Source organism: Rhynchophorus ferrugineus, unplaced genomic scaffold (genome assembly GCF_030347505.1).
Source record: "Rhynchophorus ferrugineus isolate W39M unplaced genomic scaffold, kcgeb_rfMv2 rfM5, whole genome shotgun sequence".
NCBI lineage: Eukaryota > Metazoa > Arthropoda > Insecta > Coleoptera > Curculionidae > Rhynchophorus > Rhynchophorus ferrugineus.
The window spans coordinates 19,537,936-19,562,295 of record NW_027472584.1 but is presented as its reverse complement, the minus strand read 5'-3'; the positions used below and the strand labels follow the sequence as shown (position 1 = coordinate 19,562,295).

At 29.1% G+C, this 24,360-nt stretch overlaps 1 protein-coding gene across 2 annotated transcripts; it reads left to right on the top strand.

Moving 5' to 3' along the window:
* The first annotated feature begins 675 nt into the window (after positions 1-675).
* On the top strand, positions 676-24,187 carry LOC143197248 (uncharacterized). Of its 2 annotated transcripts, none has more exons than XM_076405517.1 (5): positions 676-932; positions 5,015-5,310; positions 13,749-14,346; positions 22,968-23,053; positions 23,110-24,187. In XM_076405517.1, exons 2-5 carry the CDS (start codon positions 5,286-5,288, stop codon positions 23,580-23,582), a joined length of 1,182 nt encoding a protein of 393 aa, XP_076261632.1. In that variant the 5' UTR covers positions 676-932; positions 5,015-5,285; the 3' UTR covers positions 23,583-24,187. The 2 variants fall into 2 exon arrangements, with proteins under 2 accessions (XP_076261632.1, XP_076261633.1); XM_076405518.1 differs by lacking the exon at positions 676-932 and having other exon boundaries at positions 5,171-5,310; positions 13,749-13,876; positions 13,936-14,346.
* The last annotated feature ends 173 nt before the right edge of the window (positions 24,188-24,360 follow it).

Below are 24,360 nucleotides of genomic sequence, written 5' to 3'. Positions count from 1 at the left end.
AATGTTTCATGCTTTATTTTATTGATTTTACGTTTAATATAGGTATTTTCAACGACATTATATTAATTTAATTTGATATCCATCACATTGATAAATACGGAGTACTTGAGATAGAGATTGTTCGGTTGCCGATAATCATAGTTTATCGGAAGTACGTTTAAATATTTGTTGATTATTATTGGGTATTAACAAAACTACATAATTTAACAATCTATTTTACAATATATACTTTAGTTTAATTAATTAATAATAATCTGAAGATTATATTCTATAAAAATATAAATGTCATTATTATTTAATATATTTATATTACGTACTTTTAATCACTATTTTTTTATTAAATAATCTGTTGACATGAATGTATCACTATGATAAAATCATATTGCGTTCCCTTATCAAAATAATATATATTACATTAATATCTATTAATTTTATATTACGATTAATTTTTATATAAAAATATAACAATAATGCGTTAAATAGTATTGTTGAATAGTGAGCAATAATATAAAAAATAATATATTTTTAATGAGATTTGACCTTCCTGTCGAAACATTTCTTGATTGATGTAACAGTTGGTCCTTCGAGCCGGATGGTCAGTTTGAAAATCTTACAACCGCTCATTCTTTGAAAATACAAGAAGTTAACGTCTGTTCTTTGAAGAGCGAGTAGAGAGAGAGTATCCTTGCTCGGTAGTGAAGAATTATAAAGTCCGGCATCACAGCGCACAATGCGCAAGGAGCGGTAAACTGCCGTTACAAAAATGTGGATGTGAATTCATTTTCAGTTAAGTAAGAGTAGGTGTATATACCTACGGTTTATGCGTAGTCTCCATGCACTACCAGTCTTTTAAAAAGTTTTGTTAAACATTGTTAAATATTTGCATCTTCGTGACTCAAAGTTCAACTGTGAAGTGGTGTCAGACTTTCTTGGTTAGTGAAAATATAATTTAGTTAGTGCCTCAGCCACGTATCAAAGCACCTGAAGACAGATTCTTCTTTAGAAACGAACAAGATTACGTATAGTTTTTCGTATATTACCATTAAGGAAAAATTGTTTTTATATGTCGGAATAGAAATAAACAAAGTACAGTTTATTTAAATTAGTATTTTCACGTGTTGTCTTATTTTACCGCGTAATTGGAATTCATAATTAATATGTTATTTTGATTAGTTCTGATCCAAATAATTATCCACCAATCAAATTTCGATTTGATTTTAATTATTTAATAATGCGTTTTATTTAATTGATATCAATAATGATTTTAGTGCGTGTTTTAACTTGTGTCCATATATATACAATATAATAACAAAATAAATCGTTTGGCTCAAATAAGGTTTGTATTTATATGAAATTAAATTTGCAATATCGTAGTTATTTTGATATTTTATTTGAATTTCTATTTTAAACAAATTCTCATATAAAAAAAATTAAATGTCAATAATAATTGTTACATAATCGTTCAATAAATAAATAAATATAAAATGATAGTAAACCAGCAATAGTATTAGTTGACCTATATATTTTTCCATATAATAAGCAATTTGTTTTAAATTTAGATTATGGATATATACATAACAATATTAATAACTAATGTTACTTAGGCGGTATAAATTTGTACCCAAATCATAATAATGTTATTAAAAGTGGTGAATAAGTTAGTGATGCAAAATAAAGTCGTGTTTTAATTTGGAAATAAATTAGAAACAAGATGGGATGGAGAAAAATAACCACGCCTGTGGGCTAATGAAGGTGGTATTAAAACCTTTTCCAATAATTTAAGTGTCTAAAAACTTTAAAGCTGATAGGGATGCATGTATAGGAATTCTACCTGTTATATATTTCCTTTCAGCCTCCTTTTGATCTTACAGGGCATAATACACCTTTACAAAACTTATCATATTATCCGATATCTATTAAATATTCCAGAAGTCGAGGAAAAAAACCAACATATTAGATATATGACATAAGGGAGTCAGGTGGGCTTCAACCCTAATTTAACATAGACAGGTGAACCGAATATATTACCGGAAATAAAAAGATCGTTAAAACTTTTGCTAGGTTTCTTTTTTAGATAAACTACCTGTTTCTTGTATCTCCTTTTACGTATGTCGCGTATATTTTGCTGTTATAGTGTCTAGTTTTTATAACATTACGGCAAATATGTTTACTCCTTCAAAAAAAAATCACAACAATAGTAAATTGTTTTCATAACCGAACTATTAATGCTGATTTAACATCGATTAAATTATTCCACTTCAAATATTTTAATGCGTTTATAAACTTGTAATTGGTTAATGTAATATTATTATTTTTTGTAAGGAGTTATATAAATTGGCACAACTAATCAATTGTAAAGGATAATTTATAGTAAGCATGCTTTATATTACAATTTAATCGACTTTGTTGATATTTAGAGGTTTAATTCAAATTCAACTTTGTAGTGTGTAACATTTTTTTTTTAATAAGAAGTCATAAATACTATTTATGACTTAAATTGTCCTATATCATTCTAAATCAATTGGTGAAAATATTAATAAGTTATAAACAACTGGGATAACTATAAAAAGTATAATCATATCATATCTGGGATGATTTTAAGGAAATATAGGTCATCCAGTAGATTGTTCGTTTTTCCTAAACGTTACATTTAATTTTTGCATGTTGGTACTACACCCCATAATCCACAAGGTCGACGCCAAATAGCTTTAAAAGCTTTTTTTTGTAATTATATAATGGCCACAACATTTATGGCAATGACAAAGTGATTATGTAATGTTTATTCTTAACGGTTACATTATGATAACATCCCTTGAGGGGTTGAGTGACCTTAAATTCGCTAATTAAATATTTATTATTCCGAATTATTATGTGTTATTTTAATCAAAGTTATTTTTGTTTAATATAAGAACGATCCAGTTCCATCAATAAGAAATAATTTCTCATGGTGCATCATTAAAGCCAACTAGTTTAAATTATACGTGTTAAAGATCATGTTAGTGATTTTGTTTACATCTTAAGTTGTAGTGTGCTATATGTAATTTGATCTAATTACAAATAAGTTGATATAAAGTGGCGGACAACTTGTTAAAATGCCCTATCAACTAGCCACGTTTAAAAACTAACGATATCTTCAGATAACAACATTCTTCACTCAATTAGTTGTCTGGCGGTCATTGTTGTTTTTTTTTCGGATCAGTTGATGTTAAATAAATAATTTGACAAGGCGAAGAAATGTTTCGCTTCAGCTAACAACAATTTGTTTCAGATTTTCTCAGGCTGCTTTTAGGGTGTGGGTTATTTGATTTTAATTCGTCGATAATCTAAATAATAAGACCATTATCTCTAAATAGTTTATTTCCGATTTAGAATGACCTCAGGTTGGGTTACGTAAGAGTATTTTTTTATCGATTGATCAGTACAGATCAATAATACAACGGACAGATTAGCTAAAAGGGACAAGAGAAAATAAACAATTAGGATTTAGAAGTTTAACAGTAAAATCGAACGTATAGCATTTAGGTCAAAATAATGAGAGAAAGATGTTAATTAATTATTGACTAACGTTTATTATAATGAATTTATGTCTTTTTGACTCAGTCTAGATGGACATAATTATTTATTAAAGTGTTAGATGTCTATGCAATCAATCTTCACTAGACATTTTTTGAAAATAATCTAATCATTCACTTGTTGATTTTAATTATGAACTTTCGTTTTTACATTTTCTGTATCAAAGTATTTTACTCTATTTGCTTTGGTTATCGATATGATTTTGCAGATTATTGTTAGTGTTGCACATCTGCACAAATATTATTACAGTCTTTTCTAAGAATATTTATTTTAGGTTATAACGGTTAATATAACAAAACTATTGAATAACGTGATACATTGATTTTATACACATCATTGTTTATGGAATACCAAGAGATAATTTAAGAAACATATGTGGAGAAAAATTGTCATCATATTATCTAAAAATTATTCATTACTGAATTCTATAAGTACCTCCACTTATGAAAAACTCATTTCTAAATCTAAATTCATCCATTTTTTTAAATTAAAGGTTCTGCCACAAAAGGAACTAATTAATTTTTTTCAATACCGCCTGTATGTACCAACTGAGACTGTGTTAGTTGTGCTGAGGTCTTTTTTCCAATTTTTTTCTTTATACTTAAGCTTGTTTTATACTATATATTTACAATGCTATTGCTGTACATTTTGTATATTAACACTGGTTAAATTCCTTAAGTGTTGTAAATTGATTCTGAGAATTTTTTTGTCTTTTTTGTGAGAAATATATTGCCATTTCTAGATTTAATAATAATCTAATAGTATTTAATTTTTTCTTTTGATTTTATCCCATTATTGGTTGGATTAAATAATATTCAGAAAGAACAATGTCTTGTGAATACGACGCATGGCGTTTTAATTTACATTACGTTACCCTGTTTCAAAATTACTTCTCACTTTTGTTTGCATAACGCCAACTTTTTTTCAATTTTTGCAGTACATAGCAATATTGCATGATTTTTTATTACATTCGAAATTTACTGTAACTCAAAAAATGCTCAAACGACATTTTGTTTGCTAGAAATTGGACACCTTCAGAGCTGCGAAAAGTATGTTGTTTACATTTCGTTAAAGCGACGGTATTTATATAAATTCCGTAATAGTATAAAATTAATGTTATCTGGATCAAAAGAAAACTATAGTTGACTTTAATTAAGCAGTCTTGTGTAATTTAGTTTGATTATTATTTAAGTAGATGATTATAAAGTAGATGATGCTGTTTGTTTAATAAACTTATGCCTATTTTATGTGCTGACTTTAAACATCAATCGGATCTTTCCATTTATTTTTAGTACTGTTCATCTGCTAATTGTTTTGCAATCTTTCCTAATAAATATTTACTTTGTATTGCAAGGATAACGCCATACAATCGTCCAATTCCCCGCGTAACATTATTTTAATTTCGATTTCATTGATATTCACGAGCGATTATCGTTTACAGAATTGAGGCAGCACAATTCACGAAAAATGACTGAAGAATACAACATTGTCGCCGATCGAACGAAGATAATTGTATAAGCAAATCATGTCACCAAATACCAGTCGCGCCGGATCATATCTTCCTGACAACCAAAACGAAACCGAAACCGAAGCATACCCTTGAAAATGAAGAAAGAATATGTGGAAAATATACATGAGTGATACCAATCACTACCTTCAATTAACATTGGGTCATTGTATCGAACAAATGAAAGACAAACGAAAAAGACAAAATGCTGAAACATATTACAAACGGAGGTAAGTTTTTTTATTTAGATATATACATATATATATATATATATATATATATATATATATATATATATATATATATATATAGAGTAAGACTTTTTTTCTTTTATATTGCTATTGAAATATATCTTATATATGTGCTTAACGAATATTGTTTTATTCAATTGAGTATTTTAATAAGTTCGTCGAGTGAATTTATGTACTAATTGATTCAACAGCGTATTCGCCAGATTTAGCTACCTCTGAGTTCTGAATCATTTTACACCTCAAACAATGATTTGCATTAGAAACGGTTTTTATTAGACGAATTTTTTACAGAGGGGTATTTTTCAGAGCATCAGGATAACCACTAGCTTCATCTAGTATTTATGGAGAACAATTTCAATGAAATTACTAACATGGCTATAATTCTATTTTACAGTACATTGATGTTTGTGACTATATTTCATAAACTTACAGCGAAAGCTTGACGTAAATATCCAATGTGGTAGTGGTGATAAAACTTAAATAACATACATTTTACAAATAAACCAACATATGGCGCACCCTATATTTGATAAAAACTCAATTACTATTATTGTTTTATTCAATTGAGTATTTTCGTTGTTTAAAAAGTTCGTCGAGTGAATTTATGTACTAATTGATTCAACAGCTTATTCGCCAGATTTAGCTACCTCTGAGTTCTGAATCTTTTTACACCTTAAACAATGATTTTCATTAGAAACGGTTTTTATTAGACGAATTTTTTATAGAGGGGTATATTTCAGAGCATCAGGATAACCACTAGCTCCATCTAGTATTTATGGAGAACAATTTCAATGAAATTACCAACATGGCTATAATTCTATTTTACAGTACATTGATGTTTGTGACTATATTTCATAAACTTACAGCGAAAGCTTGACGTAAATATCCAATGTGGCAGTGCTGATAAAACAGAAATAACATACATTTCACAAATAAACCAACATATGGCGCACCCTATATTTGATAAAAACTCAATTACGATTATTGTTTTATTCAATTGAGTATTTTCGTTGTTTAAAAAGTTCGTCGAGTGAATTTAAGTACTAATTGATTCAACAGCTTATTCGCCAGATTTAGCTACCTCTGAGTCCTGAATCTTTTTACACCTCAAACAATGATTTGCATTAGAAACGGTTTTTATTAGACGAATTTTTTATAGAGGGGTATTTTTTATAGAGCATCAGGATAACCACTAACTCCATCTAGTACTTATGGAGAACAGTTTCAATGAAATTACTAACATGGCTATATTTCTGTTTTGCAGTACATTGATGTTTGTGACTATATTTCATAAACTTACAACGAAAGTTTGATCTATATTTATTATAATAACCTATAAACAAATATTAAATTATATTTCTCAAAATAATTATATATATATATATATATATATATATATATATATATATATATATATATATATATATATATATATATATATATAATTATTTTGATTGATTTATTGTTATTATAATAAATATAGATCAAACTTTCGTTGTAAGTTTATGAAATATAGTAACGTGTTATTATACTTAATATGACTGAATAAAATGCTCTCGATAAAAAAAACAATAGTGGTTGAAATTTTCTGCTACCGTCTCTTATTATTCAGGTGATTAATTGTTATGTTATGCAAATATAACTGTGGACATCTTTAAGAATTATATTTAATCTCCGCTTGTCGTAGACGTTTATATCAAAATATTGTCATGTTTAGAATATTAATCATTACTTCACAGTATGCAATATTCAAATTAAGACCTAATTTCTATAGCATTTACTTAATTATTTATTTAAATATGAGTTATTTGTGTTTATGTCACGTAACTAATTCTCGATCTTTTCTAATGGTCGTTTGAACGGATAAATTCCGATTGAATTGTAATGAAACGATTATTGAATCAGTTTCGATTCCTCGTTTAGAATATATTTACCTGAATAAGTACATCGTTGTGTAAGTAAACCAAATGCGGAAATTTACTAATAATCTATTTTTAGTAAATAAAATTAGAAGATATTTTTAAGTCTTATTGAAGGCCAACACCATTCCAATACGTACAGATTACATTAAGAAAAAAAAAATAGAAATCGCACAGCTAAACTGCGTCAAGTTGAATGTCAAATTTTTACGTATGCTTTACCATTCTTTTAATTTCAATAGGATTTCACAGACACAAAAATTCAATTAATTATTGTTTATTAATTTCATTTTTGATAATTTTAATGTTTGTATATTAATTTTAAAGGATTTTTCAATGTGTTCCATCGTTAGCCACTGGTTCTTTCCATATTCCTGGCAGTATTTTATATCGATATCAAATAAACAATGCTCTTCATATGTGGTAAAAAAAACCATGTGGCAACGTCGTACTTCTCACATAAATGTTTTCATGTTTATATTCACAGATTTTGCTACATGTCAAATAACATTTAAAATTTTCGATTCAGAAGTATTGGTTGCAATTTATAGTAATGTTCCATGATATATATGATGATATATATATGATATATATATATATATATATATATATATATATATATATATATATATATATATATATATATATTTAACCAAGTGACAGTATTATAAATCAATATTTAAATATAATTATTAATAAATTAATTAACACCCTCAATATTGTCAGAATTTATCATGCACAACTTATTCACAAAAACAGTATAAAACCATCATTCATTAATATTGTTATACAAATGGTCAAATAAATTTTGCACCAAATTTTACTGCCAGTCATTAATGACTTAATTTTTTAATTATAATATTTCATAATTAGAAGATAGAATGATTCGGAGTTGAAATTTCACCAGTCGTTCTCTTGCTCGTTGCTGCTGCTTTTAACCGTTAATGTACTAGACACCAATTGCATCCGAATGTAAAAAGGCAATAAAGTGGGTTTTTAATTAAATCTTAATTAAGAAAAACAAATATACGAAATCTCAACGAATTGAAATTAATCTTATAGGAGACACTGTATCTCTCTTTTCTTAACGTCCATTAATTATAAATAATCAAAATGCCTACAGGGCAAGTTCGGATAATTTAAAAAAAAAATATTCATATTGGAATTATAATTGTCCTTTAGTGTATCATAATTTGTTGTTCATATATATATAGCTCGGTACTTCCAGTTCGGATTAAATCTTGTACATAATGGTTTCATGTAGCTTGTATATAGAAACAGCCAGCAATAGGGCTGGATTCAATAATGATGAATTTCCTACAACAGGTGTTCGTTTCTAAATATTATATTTGATTTAAACAGTACTGAATAAGAAGTAGAACGTGAACAAAACAGAATTGACAAATTAATTTGTTGAAAAGTAAGGTTATGTTCAATAATTCATCCAGCAATCGCCAATAACTAGCTCAGTAGAATTGTGAGAAATATGATTTACAAGGCATCATCTAGGATATCGTTATATACGATTTATACCAGTTTATTCTTATTTTTATTATATTCTAATGATAGTATAATACCTTCGCATAATAAACAGCTTTTTGTTCGTCTGCCAAATGGCCTTAATCATCGTCTCGACCTTAATCCACGTGCGTTCATTCATTTTGTTTTTCGAGTTAAGACGAAATCAAGATGCTTCACTTTTATATCACGTTAAAAATGTGTATTATTAGTTCGAAATATTACGGAGCAAGCCGTTTCTTATATAAGCTATACAGTTACGCGTATCTATTTCGCTACACGAGGGTTGCTCGATAAGTTTTGATGCGTAAAATATATTTTATATTTTAGTTTTCTCTCGAAAAAGTTTCATTCAAGATCAGAATCCTTTTTTTTTCCAAAAAAACAAATTTTCATATTTATAAATAAAAATTAATCGCTGGGAGATAAATCTGGCGAATATTGTGGATGCGACTTTCATCAAAAATTATTATGCTATAATGTTTTAATTCAATTATGAAATATTTTATGATTAATAATGAAAGTGATAAGTCTATAAATTTCTCTGAGCTTTGCTTGATGTCCATTGTTAGTTCGATTCAAAAACTAAACTATACAACGTTTTGAAGATTTACCAGTATTTACAAAAATATTACTTTTTGAAAACAAAATGCAATTAAAAAAATCTCTAACTGTGGTACTAATCAAATAACCCTCGTAAACTATTATGGTTATAAAATCAGCCAAAGGAATTATCTTAAACCGACGTAACACGATACAGCTTCGCTACTTGGAGTTGTCTACACTTTTGATCTAATAATTAGCACAAGGAGTCAACTGTTGTCGGCTTAATCGTATTTTTATAACAAGCTCAATACCACTAGAGTAAAAAATTCTTATAGTATCGGGAAATATTTTGAGTTTCAGAAGTTGGGGTTGGTTTGATTGGTGAATATTTTCAACATTTTATGTACAACTAAGTCATCAGGAGAAATCCTTGTGATCTGATAAGGAAAACTTCTTAATTAGTTTATATTTAGGATGGATTTTTTTAATAAAATTGTTTCTTTCCTACAAGAGATTTATTTACTATAATTTATGGAGAATAATTTCAATATCCAGACCGACAGTAATCCATTTTTATTCCAATTTTGCAGCACAAATTACTGGTAAACTGTTAATAATTCGTGACTAGTCCTTAGCGTTATATATCCTAACATTTATGCAGTCTCTGTCAGTTTGATTATTCCTATATGTATGTTCTAACATGATGCAGTTTGTTATGAGTGCCACAATATCAAAAACAGTGCCTCCTTTGTTTTATTTATTATTATCATGTATTGATATCTTAATCGTTAAACGAAAAAATGTACACAATGTTTTGTTTCCAATGTTATGTTAGTTACGTCGTTTTATTTTAATAATGAGATGAAATAAATCAGGAAATATTCTGAATTTCCAGGGTTTGGGTTGGTCCGAATAATTTACCAAATATGACATAATTAACCTTTTGTTTAAATTCATATTTTTTTATTGATTAAATCAACATTTAATTAACTAAAAGGCGTTTTATTTAGAAAGTAAAACAAGTTTTTAAAAAACATTTTGCTTGATTGGATGCCTCATTAAGGGAAGTCACTTTCTATTTGTAAATGGAGCGTTAAATTGAAAAAGTAAGTTTTTTTAATTACTACTAATATTTTGAAAATATTAACATTTTCAGAGGTATTTTTCTAGGTCATAACGCCTCCACAATACATATCATTAATTTTAACGACTATGGCTTCTTACAATCGAATCACTGAGATATAATTAAATGCATTTGACTAATTAAATGTTTTAACAATGGGTATATCAAGCTGGTTTTTATTCAAGGATCATGGAAATGATAAAATCATGGCATTTTATTATAGTCAATAAAATGTTAATAACAACATATATTTTTAATCAAATATCCTGATTAAATAAAATATTGATATACAAGTTTGGGTTCACTGATTTTCTATAGATAGGCAAAATAAATACATCACAGATGTCATGCAAAGTCATACAGTCAGAAGTGTATTTTCAAAAAAGGGTTTCCTGCAACATCCTTTTACATAAAATATCTTACAAATTATAAATTCTAGAACAATTTAACCAGTATTTTTATTATGCTTACCCAACAGTTTTATCTTTACCCAACAAGTAAAAAGTTTTGGCACTTCCGTATTTTCCATTTTCAAGTTTCTTGTTGTTATTTCCGTTCAAATAATCCCATGCTAATAAAAATTAAAGGAATTATATAAAATTTTACGCTGAATCGTGGCGCAATGTTATACAACCTTTAGGTTTTGAGTAACAGAATGAAAATGTATTTTCAAAATATGAGTGGATTGCTGTTTTTGTTACATATAGTAAAAACCATAAATTATAAGACAATTTAACATGGATTTTCGTTTTTTTTTCACATCAAAATACATGTATTTTAGAAGTTTGTCAAAAATGATTTTGTAACATGACAGTGTTTATCACCGTCAAAGCCTACTTGAAACCCACAATATTTTGCTCACCATTTTACTCTCCCCCTCATTATCAGTTATCAGTCTAAATGCAAGAAAACCTGGAATTTTGAAAGAAACAGCGGAAATAAATGTATATACCGCTTATTAACAACAGATAAATTAATAAATAAATAAAATAAAAACAATAGATCTGTCTATAAAAAAGAGATAAAAATCAACTTGAATGGAAGACAGACCGTACCTTTTTATATCATCCACAACAAATGATATAATTTGCAACATTGTTTTTTTATCGCATTCATCACAGTCATTTTATAAAAAATAATCTGTTTATTCAATCTGTTCATGCAACCGTAACCGATTCAGAATGAACGTTATTAATTATGCAATTTAATAGACAAATATTTATTTTGTTTAGTTTAAATGACCTCAACCCGTTAATTATTGCAAGAATAATATTAAGACAATATGCAGGTGTATAAGGACTCAATATTATATTGCATGATTTAATTTTGTTAAATTTCTTAGATTATCTCTTTCAGTGAATCAATTAAGCCTTATCTTAATCATATATTTATCAACGAAAGGATTTATTAGACAGTTGTTGGTTTGCCACAAAATCTACATATAGATTATGTCTCTTGAGTCATTAACAGTTATTGAGGAGGCATTTATCAATTTGTTGAATATAGCCTTATTAGGTTTAATTTTCATTCTCTAGTAGACCTCTTTGTAACTGAATTAAGCTATTTATTTTCTTGTTAATGTCAGGAAAGACCACTATTAGCCTGTGAATCTAATGTTAAGACATCCTCATTTCTATCTATATCATTAGTGTTTGGAACTCAAGACTGTCACAAATAAATCAGTAAAATATGTCATTGATTGGATAGTACTATGAATTAATTTTAAAGGATATTTTTGTAAAATCAAGGCTTTTTTTGAAAATGTCTGGCAAATGCGCTCTATCTAACTTGACTGTGTGTCATCAATGTAATATGGTGATTAGTGAGTTGAGTGATAATTAGTAAATACGTAACTGGGGTGTTGTGTTTTTTTTCACAAATTCAATGATTCAAGATGATTCACGATTCAAGATGTGACAGAATTCCAATGTTGCAACATTACTGATCACTCATCATGATTTTATATGGTTTAAGCGACTAATTCCCCATTTTTGATTTTTTTTCTGGCACTTTCATTTGCTGCTGCTGAAAATGCACAGGGCATTTTCGTTGATCGTATCGAAAAGTCAAAATCAATACATAACACGTTTTTATTGATGGATTATATTCAGTCTAACTTTACAACAGCAGTTAATTACTTTTATAGTGTGTAGTGATTCATTTGTAACACATCGGCTGAAAAGTCCTGGGCGTAACAAAGAAAGCGCGTTTTTTTTTTGTTCAAAATTAACTTTATTCATTAACGTAATCTCCATCAAGAGCCACACAATCATTCCAACGCCGCTCTAGCATTTCAATACCACTTTTGTAGAATGATTATTGTCTTTTGCCTCAAAATAGGCCTGTCACTAGTTGTTGTCCACTCAGATGCGTTGTTTTGATTCCGGAGTGATAGATCCATGTTTCATCCATTGCCACTTATCGAGGTCAAAATTCCAGTTTGTTGCGTTTAAACATGTCCAAAAACTGTTTAGAATCATCAACACATTCTTGTTTTTGATCAACAGTGAGCAAATGCCGCACTCATTTTGAACAGAGCATTCTCATAGTTAAATGCTCGTGCAGTATAAAACCAACACGTTCTTTTGATATCTTTATGATGTTAAGTAACTCCAAAACGATTTTGTGGATTTTTTTAGTGTTTTCTGGTGTTACCACCTCATTTGGATGTCCACTGCGTTCTGCATTATCGGTGTCTCTACGACCACGTTTGAAGTCAGTAAACCAGCGTTTTATTGTTGTTTCTGATGGAGCGGAGTCCTTATAACACTTTTCAAGTCATTGCTTCTCTTGAACTGTATTTTTTCCCGTCAAGAAGCAGAGTAAAATTAAAACACTAAAGTGTTTTTGATCTATTGTTTTGAAAATAACAAAAGTAGTGCCACTCTTAGCACAATAACTCACAGAGCTGTTAATAGAATATGATGAAATTTTAACAGCTTTCTTTTGAAGGTTAGTATTAACTGAAAAATCGGCGAATTCAATAAAACTAGCGCGATGTATATGTTAGGCCCGAGATTTTCAGCCCATGTGTTATATGATAGTATAGTATATTATCATGGTAGTATAGTTACCAGTATCTGTTAGTATTTTTACGGGATACAAAAGTATGGACCAAACAGTCACTTTTTGTGGATACATTGCCAGCTGGTGTTCAACCAGTGGCAGTGTGCCATGATAATTCAACATCGATAACTGAAGGGCAGACAACAGGTTAAACATATACCGCCACAAGCTGCCAACACTTATTGAAAATAATATTTAGTAATTGTTTGTATGAATTTGTTAATAATTATTTGTTTTTTTTCTAGGTGTCGCAAACCGAGGCACCCGTCCAGATAGTTCCATGATAATGGAACCCCGGGATCAACAGTCCCACCGGTTCCGTTCACCAAATGCCAACAGCTCGAGGATCTCGACGCAACAATACCCACTTAACGTATCACAACTTCACAACTGCACGCCGAATCTGGATAACTCAAAACATTCAATTTACAGCAACGCTGCGGTACTGCCAAATGGAAATAAAGTGTTGAATGGGGGCCTTAACATATCACGGATAGGAAACCAGAGCACTGTAAATAAGTTTATCGCGAAGTCGAAGCAAGTGGGTGTTAAAGAAATGCTCGTCAGCTTAGGACTGTTGTGTTTGGTCAGTCTTCTTTTGGCGTTACTCTCATTGATTTTCTTGTTGAAAATCTCACCAGTAACCGCTAATGACATACGGGAACTTTTACGCGCTGAACAACTCACAGTCATAACAGCCGAAGAATACGTAGTGGTTTATGAAGTGACTCTAGCTCTTTGTGCTCTAACATTATCATTAAATTTATGTTGTCTTCTAGTATGTGCTATACAATTTTTGTTTGCTGTTAAGCTGGTTAAAAGTCCACATGGAGGAAATGACAGGTATGTAATAATAAATACTTACATTTTATTTACATACATTTTATCAGATACAGAAATTCAACTCAGAAATGCTTAAAGCTTTCTGGATTATGAGATGATGTTCAGTAAAAACAAACTTTTTTAAATGCTATTCTATTATAGATTAAAATCTATTAACAATTTTTAATTAGTTTCAATTCACTATGGTGCTAGTTATCATTACGTATTTATCAAAGTGCATTCACTGCGTCAGGCAATAGCTTTTTCAGAATACAATTCTACAGTTGTATACCTTATAGCCATATTAGTTTTACCACTATTTTTCCAAGAAGCCAATACAGTTTAAACTATATTTTAATTTTAACTTAGTTATTTTCTTCTTAACATTTTTCTTCCATTTCGTTTTGACATCTATATATTTTGATATGGTGTAGTAATATCATTTAAGCTCTGGTGAGTTGTTAAACTTTTATTGGCAAAGTTGATAGGAAAAATTCTGAATATTCATCTTCTTGTTTAATCTGAAGAATCAGATCCAGAACCATTTGATGATTTTAATACCAAAGGTACAAGAGCTGCATGATAAGTACTTAGCATAAGCCAGAGATAAATGATAATAAACCGCAAAATATTGGACTTCTCAATTTAAACATTGCTAAGTATTTTTTATTAAAATCCTTCAAATCAAATTTTTAGTTCAACAATTATTTTTAAAATCCACGGTTTTATTATAAATGATCAAAAAGTGAAAGTCTAAAAGATTTCTCATTTCTCAATTAAATGATTGCAGAATATATTAACGATAACTTAAGAAGTTTGATCACGTTAGAAAGCAACAGGAATAATTTTAGGCGTTAATTAATAGATGCTGACGAAACATGGATTTATCACACCAAAGACTACAGAATAACTCAAATAGTGAAATGGAGCTAAGAAAATTGTACCGGCAAACAAACCAAAAATTACTTTTACGTCCACTCTATTCACCCGATTTAACATCTAGCGATTTATTTCTAAAACAAAACAGCAAATATACAATAGTTATTACCTTTAATTATTTTTTACCACACAAACTTATCGTACTGACCTGGTAAATTCAATACATGGACCATCCATACTACTTTAAACATTTTGCATTTATGGTACAAAGAAGCATTAAAATCAAATTTAAATATAGAGGTATTCTGTTTTTTTACTAAGCGTATAATATAAATCAATATAATATCGAGAATATATTAAAATCTGTATAGTTAAAATGGTTAGAGTAATAAAAATTCCTTATATTTATTTTAAATAAGTAAAAAAAAAATCGCTAACCACGGGTAGTCAAAATTTCATGGTCCCGAAGTTAATGGTCTGTTTTTATTTAGGTTATTACCATGTGAAATTGCTCTTTGTTAAGGAAATTATCGTTAGCATTGCCTGTTGTACGGCTATCAATCAAGTACGGCCCTAACTAAACATTATGCAGAAATACGTAGCATGCATCTGATTGATTGCTTTCCTCCTTTCCTTTTTTGCGTATAAAAATAACGCGGCTGGATACAAAATGCACCAAAAATGTGATGATATATAACGTTCACTTTATGAAAGGATCGAATTACGAGATGTTAAGCGCAGTGCCACTTTTACGTGCTTATTGCCTTAAAGTTCGAAATACTTTTCTCATACTTATTTTCTGAATATTGCCCGTCTCGACCATCGAAACATCTAGAGGCGTAATCATTTCAACTGTTACTACATCACGGAATATTTCATTAAAGCATTTAACTAATTTTAATATAAACTAAACTACAAATCATTTTGATAAATTACATATTTGTTTTACTTATAAAGATGTTACTATAATTATATTATGTCAAATTTTGCTAAAGGCTAGTTAATACAAATAATAGGTTACTGTATGCAAATACACAAGCGTAGGTATTACCTTTTATGTTTAAAATACGATACAGATGAGGATATTAATATATTTTAACAATGAAAGATGAAGGTTACATCTTAATATTATGTAGAAACAAGTTTTCGTACGATAATTATTTCTTAAAATATTACAAAATAGTTTATCATTTATCAAACAACTTCATAAATCCTTAATGATTGGCTTATATTTAATAAAACCTTCATCCTCACTTGTTCAATAGTTAACTGGGCACCAAAACTTAATTCAGTTATAATTTCTATAATGTCTAAATCAATTTAAATCCTATAAAAGAAGTTTCAGGCCGATATAACATAATAGCTGAATTATAGACAAAAAAAAGAAAAAACCAAACTAGTCAACATCTTAAAAAGGGATATTAGTGTAGGTTAATTAAGGAAAATAATACCTTTTAAATTGACTCTAACCATTAACAACGGAATATTAAGTGGGTACCGAACCTTTAAAACAATGTAAGTCGATTTTTAGAGGACGACTAGTTCACTATATTTGGTCAGCCATATTACATGAAGCCGTTTACTAAAAATTCTTATAATCACGGTTTAAGTATTTGGTTGTTTATTAATAAATAATTAGTAATTAGTTTTAAATCACAATATTAAAACAATAAACAAACTTTAGTCAGATATATTTTTGAGAATTTTGAGAGTTTTTTTTTGCAGTGAAAAAACATCATCACTTAACTCATTATTTTTTTATATATATTTTAAAGTCTCTTTTTACCAACTATGGGTTTATCTAGACTGGGCCTAAAGTTTAACGTGGGCTCCTAACTACAGTCCTCAGCATTAAGCCTACCGAGTGGCGAATGACCAACTTTAAAAATCATCCCAGAAGACATCCGGTCTTACCCAGCCTGATTACTGGCGTGACTGGGATCATTTTCCTTGTCGTATTTTACATTCTTGCCTAGAACAATCATAAACTTTAAACAATCACAAACATAAATTTACGACCATGCCCCAGCAGGATTCGAACCCGCGGCTATCGCAACAGTACCAACAGGACAGGACAGAACCGTCCCATCGCCTTTACCACTGCGCCACCAAGCCGGCAACTCATTATTTATTTCCACTTTAAAGTATTTTCTAGTTTATTTATCACCATTATAACCTATACGTTTTGTATCAGTTAATATTGGGCCCATGTAAGATATCTGAAAAATACTGACGCATTTTTACTGTATAATTTAGATACAATTTAAAAGTGATAAAAAAATAACCTGTTCTATTTTTAAATTCACTTCCTCCTCTATTATCGAATAATTTCATTCGAGCTTTCACGGGCAGGTGTATATGACAGACATGAAAAAGACGGTTGATGTTTCTTGTTTCAATATTTTAAATATAAGCTGTAATAGTAATTCGGTTAAAGCGAACACAATAGGCTATCGCTCGACTAGTTTTAAAATAGTCCATGGAAGGAGGAGCATGGTTTGCTACTTGTAGTGGATTAAAAATTACGATTAAGTTATTTTAGTGACTTAGCATATTAAATACGATTACAATCACTATCACACTAGAGCGAAAATAAACATTTTATTTCGATATACATTTTAATATCTCTTAGAAAAAATTAAAATAATGAAACATCTAGTTTATAGATATGGTCTAGGAGTTTAGCCTGCCTGTTTCTGGTTATATTATGAGATAATATTAAAATTTTGAATAGCAATGATTCATTAAATTTATGTTTTTTGTTCTTAGCTGGAATCATTCTAAATATAGAAAGATTTTATTTGAGACCCAATATAAAGTTATCGTGGATATTGTTATTTACTATAGTTGCTGTAAAATTATTTTATAGTATACGAAATAATAGTCAATACGTTAATAGGTCACAGTATGTAAATGCGTAGCGTAGGTATTATCTTTTGTGTTTAAAATTCGATATAGATGCGTACGTTTCGAACATTTTATCGACGGAAGATGAAGGTTGCTTATTAGTATTCTTTAGAAACATGTTTTCACGTTTTATCTTACCTATTTAATAATGACCATATCAGTTCCCGTTCATATTGAACAATTTAATGGTAAACAAGTAATTTCTCAAGGAACTATAATATAAATAAATCCAAATGGAACAATTTATGAATAAATAACATATGCGCATGTGTTTACAAATTGAACAAAGCGTTGTTTTATGAATATGTTCATGGCAAAACTACAAACAATTACTAGAAGATCAAATCGAAACAAATTGAAATTTTCTCTTGCGTCTCTGGGATATTTGTTTTAACAATTCCATACCAGTCTCCATTTACGTTGTGTTTACTTTTCTTCGATGCTGAATATTCCCACTTTTTTAATATTCCCACGAGTCATCAAATCATTTTTAACATAACTTTGTGTCATTGTGACACATTTAATAAACATCTTCTTTTAGTATCATAATTGTGTTAACTGTATTAAATAAATCCCGGTGAGTTATAATAGTGATATTATTTAATTTAAAATTATTATTTGTTTAATTATTTGTTAAAATAGGGTAAACCAGACCAGATTATAAAAGCGAATTTTATCTTATTATCATTTTGCTATTTAATATTTTAGGCATTTTTTAGGCATATGTATTTTTTTTTAAAATATATTTTAAAGTCTCCTTTTACCAACGTGGGCTCCGAACCACGGTCCACAGCATTAAGCCTACCGACTGGAGAGTGACTTTAAAAATTATCTCAGAAGACATCCAGTCTTATCCAGCCTGGTTAGTGGCGTGACTGGGATCTTTTTCCTTATCGGATTTTACACTTTTGCCTAGGACAGTCACAAATTTTAAACAGTCACAAACATAAATTTACGATCATGCCCCAGATGGATTCGAACCCGCGGCTATCGCAACAGTAGGAGGACCGGCCGGAAGTCCCGGGCGTAACAAAGAAAACGTGTTTTTTTATTCAAAATTGGCTTTATTCATCAACGTAATCTCCATCAAGAACCACGCAATCATTCCAGCGCCACTCTAACATTTCAATACCACTATTGTAGAACGATTTATCTTTTATCTCAAAATAGTCCGCCCGCCGGTTGCTGACCTGTGATGACGATCATTTTGATTCTAAAGTGAATCCATGTTTCATCCACTGTCACATATTGACGCAAAAATTCCGATTTGTTACGTTTAAAAATAGCGAAATATTGCTCAGAACCATCAACAGGTTCTTGTTTTTGGTCAACAGTGAACAAAAGCGGCACCCACTTTGAACAGAGCTTTCTCATAGATATATGTTCATGCAATATAAAACCAACAGGTTCTTTTGATATCTTTACAATGTTGGCTAACTCACGGAACTTCACTTTTCGATCATTCAAAACGATTTTGTGGATTTTGTTTTCTGGTATTACCACCTCATTTGCACGTCCACTGTGTTCTGCATGATCGGTATCTCTACGACCACGTTTGAAGTCAGCAAACTAACGTTTTATTGTTGTTTCTGATGGAGCGGAGGAACACTTTTCAAGCCATTGCTTTGCTTGAACGGTATTTTTACTATCAAGATGCAGTGTAAAATTAAAACACGAAATCCGAAATGTTTTTGATCCATTGTTTTGAAAATAACAAAAGTAGTGTCACTCTTAGCACAATAACTCAAACTTATGAGTAGAATGTCATGAAATTTTAACAGCTTTCTTTTGAAGATGAATGCAATAAAGCTAGTATCATCTATATGTTATGTCCTGGACTTTTCAGCCCATGTGTTCGTCTACAAATATTTTTCCAGTGAGTTTTAATTTTTCATTTTCTGTTCACTTCTTAGTTTGTTCTATTTCCAAGTACACAGTCTACACAGGAATGGTATCTATGGAATGGTATGGAATCGTTATCCTAATTCCAGTGATTTCAAACAATTAAACAAATTTACTATTTCAATTTCTGACTTTTCTTTAATTTGTGAGTAATGAGTACATTATCACCTAATGCAGTTGTTATGCCATCTGCAAATATAATGATTATTCGGATTTAATTGAATTTATTTATATATATATATATATATATATATATATATATATATATATATATATATATATTTTAAATGAATATATATATATATATATATATATATATATATATATATATATATATATATTCATTTAAAATCTAATAATACCTTATTTAACCGTTGTTTGATACTAAAACGTCTGTAGTTTTTTGCTTTGCTATGCAGTAAAAACTGTTATTCGATATGGATTTTATTCCATATCTCGACGAGACATTTAATATTGTGATGGAAAAATATTCATAAATTTGTTTTTGTACTGAACTTAGTTTATCTACGTCTGCTACACCACCCAGCCTTGAAATACTGCACAGTATAAATAAACGAGAACGTTGAGGCAAATAAGGCAAAAAGAAGAAAAAGATAACTTTCTGAAGTACTAATTACCAGCACGTTTAAAAGTAGCACCCTGTATAACAGTGCATTGCAATGCAGGCAGGTGCGTTTTTAAAGTACTTTGGAAATTCTTTTCGAGAACAGTATTCACATATCTTCTTTCAATGATTCCTCAGATAGCTTATATATATTTATATGATAATAATTTTAATCGTTTGGGTATTTAAAAGTTTGCACATAACTGTTCTGCGGACACGATATGTACACAAACATTCTAGTCTAAATAAAATAATATTTTCACATTACCAGAAGTATTTATATTCGACAAATACCACATGGCTTAAATAATAATCCAACACCATTTCAGGGTCAAACAAACAATCTTTTAACGATTATTTTAATGCATTAAAACTGTTTTAAGTTATTAGCATATCAACAGATGTGAACAGAGGAACATTTTGAGAAACATGGAACCTTATTACGTAGGATTTGTTGCGAACACTTTAAAAACGATGACGTAATTTTATTAAAGTTAACAGTTAACATTTAACGCCATACATTATTAACATAATATTGTTTGGATATAGTATTATTTAAAACTTTTATAGCAGTTTAAACACATACCAACATTGTTGTATATAATGTTATGCAAAATTTTATGCCCATTTCATACAGACCCCAGACAAATAAAAGAATGTATGAATCTGAAAATGAGGACCATAAAATATAATTTATTAAGCTTACATTCATCCATACATACAAACATGTCATCAACATATCTTTCATATAAAGCATCAATACGTCAACTGGCATCAAGAGGCTTATTCAATAACAAATGAATGCGAGGTATTTAAATAAGATAATCTACCAATTTTAATATGAATAGTATACCACGAAGAACTTTAAAAATGAATAAAACTCCAATTCATCTATACTACATACTGGTTTTATATTAGAATGTTTATGGCAGTTATTTTATATACTGTAACTGTGTATAATAAAATTTAAATGTTTGATGATCAAAAGTAACTGCAGCTCTATAAAAATATATTAACACGGAAATTATGTTTTCCAATCTGAATTCTAATCCAAGTCAACTTAGCGACATTCATAAATATAGCATGCGGAAATTAGAAGTAGCCAGTCTCATAAGTATACATGGTTGTTGATGGTTAATCATCTGTTTTTGTTATGGCATTATCTTTATAATTTTTATTAAGTCATTATTGTTTTATACGACTTAACATCAATACATTATCAATTGTTTGGGAATTATTGGGCTGCGATGTCCAAAATTATATTATTATTGATGATGATGGAAATTAGCATTACATTTTGGTATAATATCAATCCACGTCAATTATAAAAGGGTCTTCTCGGAATTAACCAAACCAAACTACCTAACGCTTGCAAATTTTTGGGAATCTTTACCCTTCGAGGTAGGAGCTTTGATTTCCATAAATTCGATCCTTTTTTAGGTATGGTTGCAAGAAATTTAATACTAATGAAACAAAAGTTTGATATACCTATATTAAAAATAAAATTGTCGACCCTGTATAACACTGAACAGTTTAAATTACAGAGTTAATAAATAATCAGCAATTACTTAAGGAAATTGAATTAAAATTAAATCCAAGCAATGAGATATAATAATACTCCAGATAAGACAAAGTGTATTTTAAAGCTCACTCCCACGTTTGTATGCACTGCTCGTTCTGTATCTGAAGAAACGTTATTTTAATAGTTCGTTATTTAAAATGCTGGAAGCTACATTCTTGCGCTAAAAGGTTTCTGAGTTAAAATGCATTTTATTATTCGATACATTACAAATAATTTAATGTTCTCTTCTGAAAATATTTTGAAATATGTTTTATTGCATAAGTAACGTCACGTCGACTTTTCTGGTGCATTTTTTTTTATATAGACGTGCCCAGAAATGTTAACTTTATTTTAAAAGATATATCTAGATAATTGAATTAGGTGCCTGAAACTGATTTTTTAATTTTTTATAAAAAAAATTAAAGATTTTGATGAAATGGTTAAAAAAGTTGAAAATGGTATTTATTTGGTTATAAACAACTGAACTAATCAAAAAACATGCGAAAAAACGCGCATCAGTGTTGAATTCAATTTACCACAAATGTGAACACCACAGGCGTTAAAACTAATATTATTCTTTTCTCCGATTTTAAGGGCCAACATTTTTATTATCGCGTAATGTTATTAATTTTATTGGGTAAAAAATTACTTTTAATTTTCAATTTGGTAATTACCTTTTTACACGGCTATAAATAATTTCGGCAACATTCATTATAACATTACCTTCGTTAAGTAATGTTTGATATTTGAATATGATTATTTTTCTAGGACAAATAAATATCTTCAAAAGTCATCAATTAGTAGAGTGTGCGCAGTTGGAGGATTTTTTATTTCAATTCCAGTATTTTTAACAGGTAAACACAAATATTATTATAATTTTATCACAAATAATATAATGTGTTTGTTTCAGGTATAATACTGTATACTTTTATCCAATTCCACTCGACCCCCGCTATAGTGACAAGTGTATTTATTGGTCTTGGAATTATATTTTGTGGTTGTGCTATGGTTCATAATGTCTTCATATGGCAACGCGAAAAAACCAATGCTGTTAAGGAATTAGCTTTGCAACACGACACTACCCAACAACACCATAATTCTTTTCATAGCATTACATCGCAACCCTTACAAACCAACCTGAACCAATCCCACGTTAGTAACTTCAATCAGAGCTTTGGTCATCCTTTGGCGAGTATTCACAGCAACGGGCCTTACATTATAAGACCTTCTACTACTACTCCACCGTCAGGAGAAAATCTAAATCTCAGTAAACATCCTAGGGAAGCTAGTGGAAGTGTCAGTCCTGGTATGCCTGCTAATACTATTGATATAAGCAGCGTCGCAACAACAAACAGTCCACACGAATTATCAACATTAGTGTAATATTTAAAAACCTCATATTAATCCAAAAAAAATCATTTTTTAATTATGACATAATAATGAATGACAAATTGTTTATGAGGTTTTTAATATTTTATCATTGAACAGAACTATGGGAAGGTACAAGGGAGTTAATATAAATAGTTAATTCTTATTATCATATGTCAAAAAAGGTCTAAATATTTTCTTGCCATACAAATTTGTGAGTAATATCTTTGTAAAAAATAATTATTTTTCTTGTACTTTATTGCACCTTTTATGTACATATATTGTATAAAACAAAAATATATATTTATTTTATTGTAAAATGTTACATTAATTTATTATAAACTATGAATTGTATATAGTATATTTCACAAGAAGTTCCCTGTTACTAAAATAATGTTTGTAAAACTATTTTGGAATAATTTTTATAACACGACCCAGTCCTCGCTGATTTTAAAATAGTTTCTCGCAAAATCAAAGAGTCTAGTACAAATTATCACTGCCTTATAGGTTCTGATATTTATTATTTAATGTAAGCTATCCTAGATCATAAATCATAATATACATTTTAAATATTTTTTTATATTGTCCTTGCCACTTAAAATATATTTTTAATAAAAATATTCTACTGTTTTATTCTTAACCTACCCTGAATTAGAAATATTCTATTATAGTTGATTTTAAATTATTGTCAAAATTATTAATTTATTTTTATGTCACAACTATTAAGGGTTATTAATTGTTTAAATATGCTACCATACTAGAACTTGATTATGTAACAGTAAATCCATTGTTC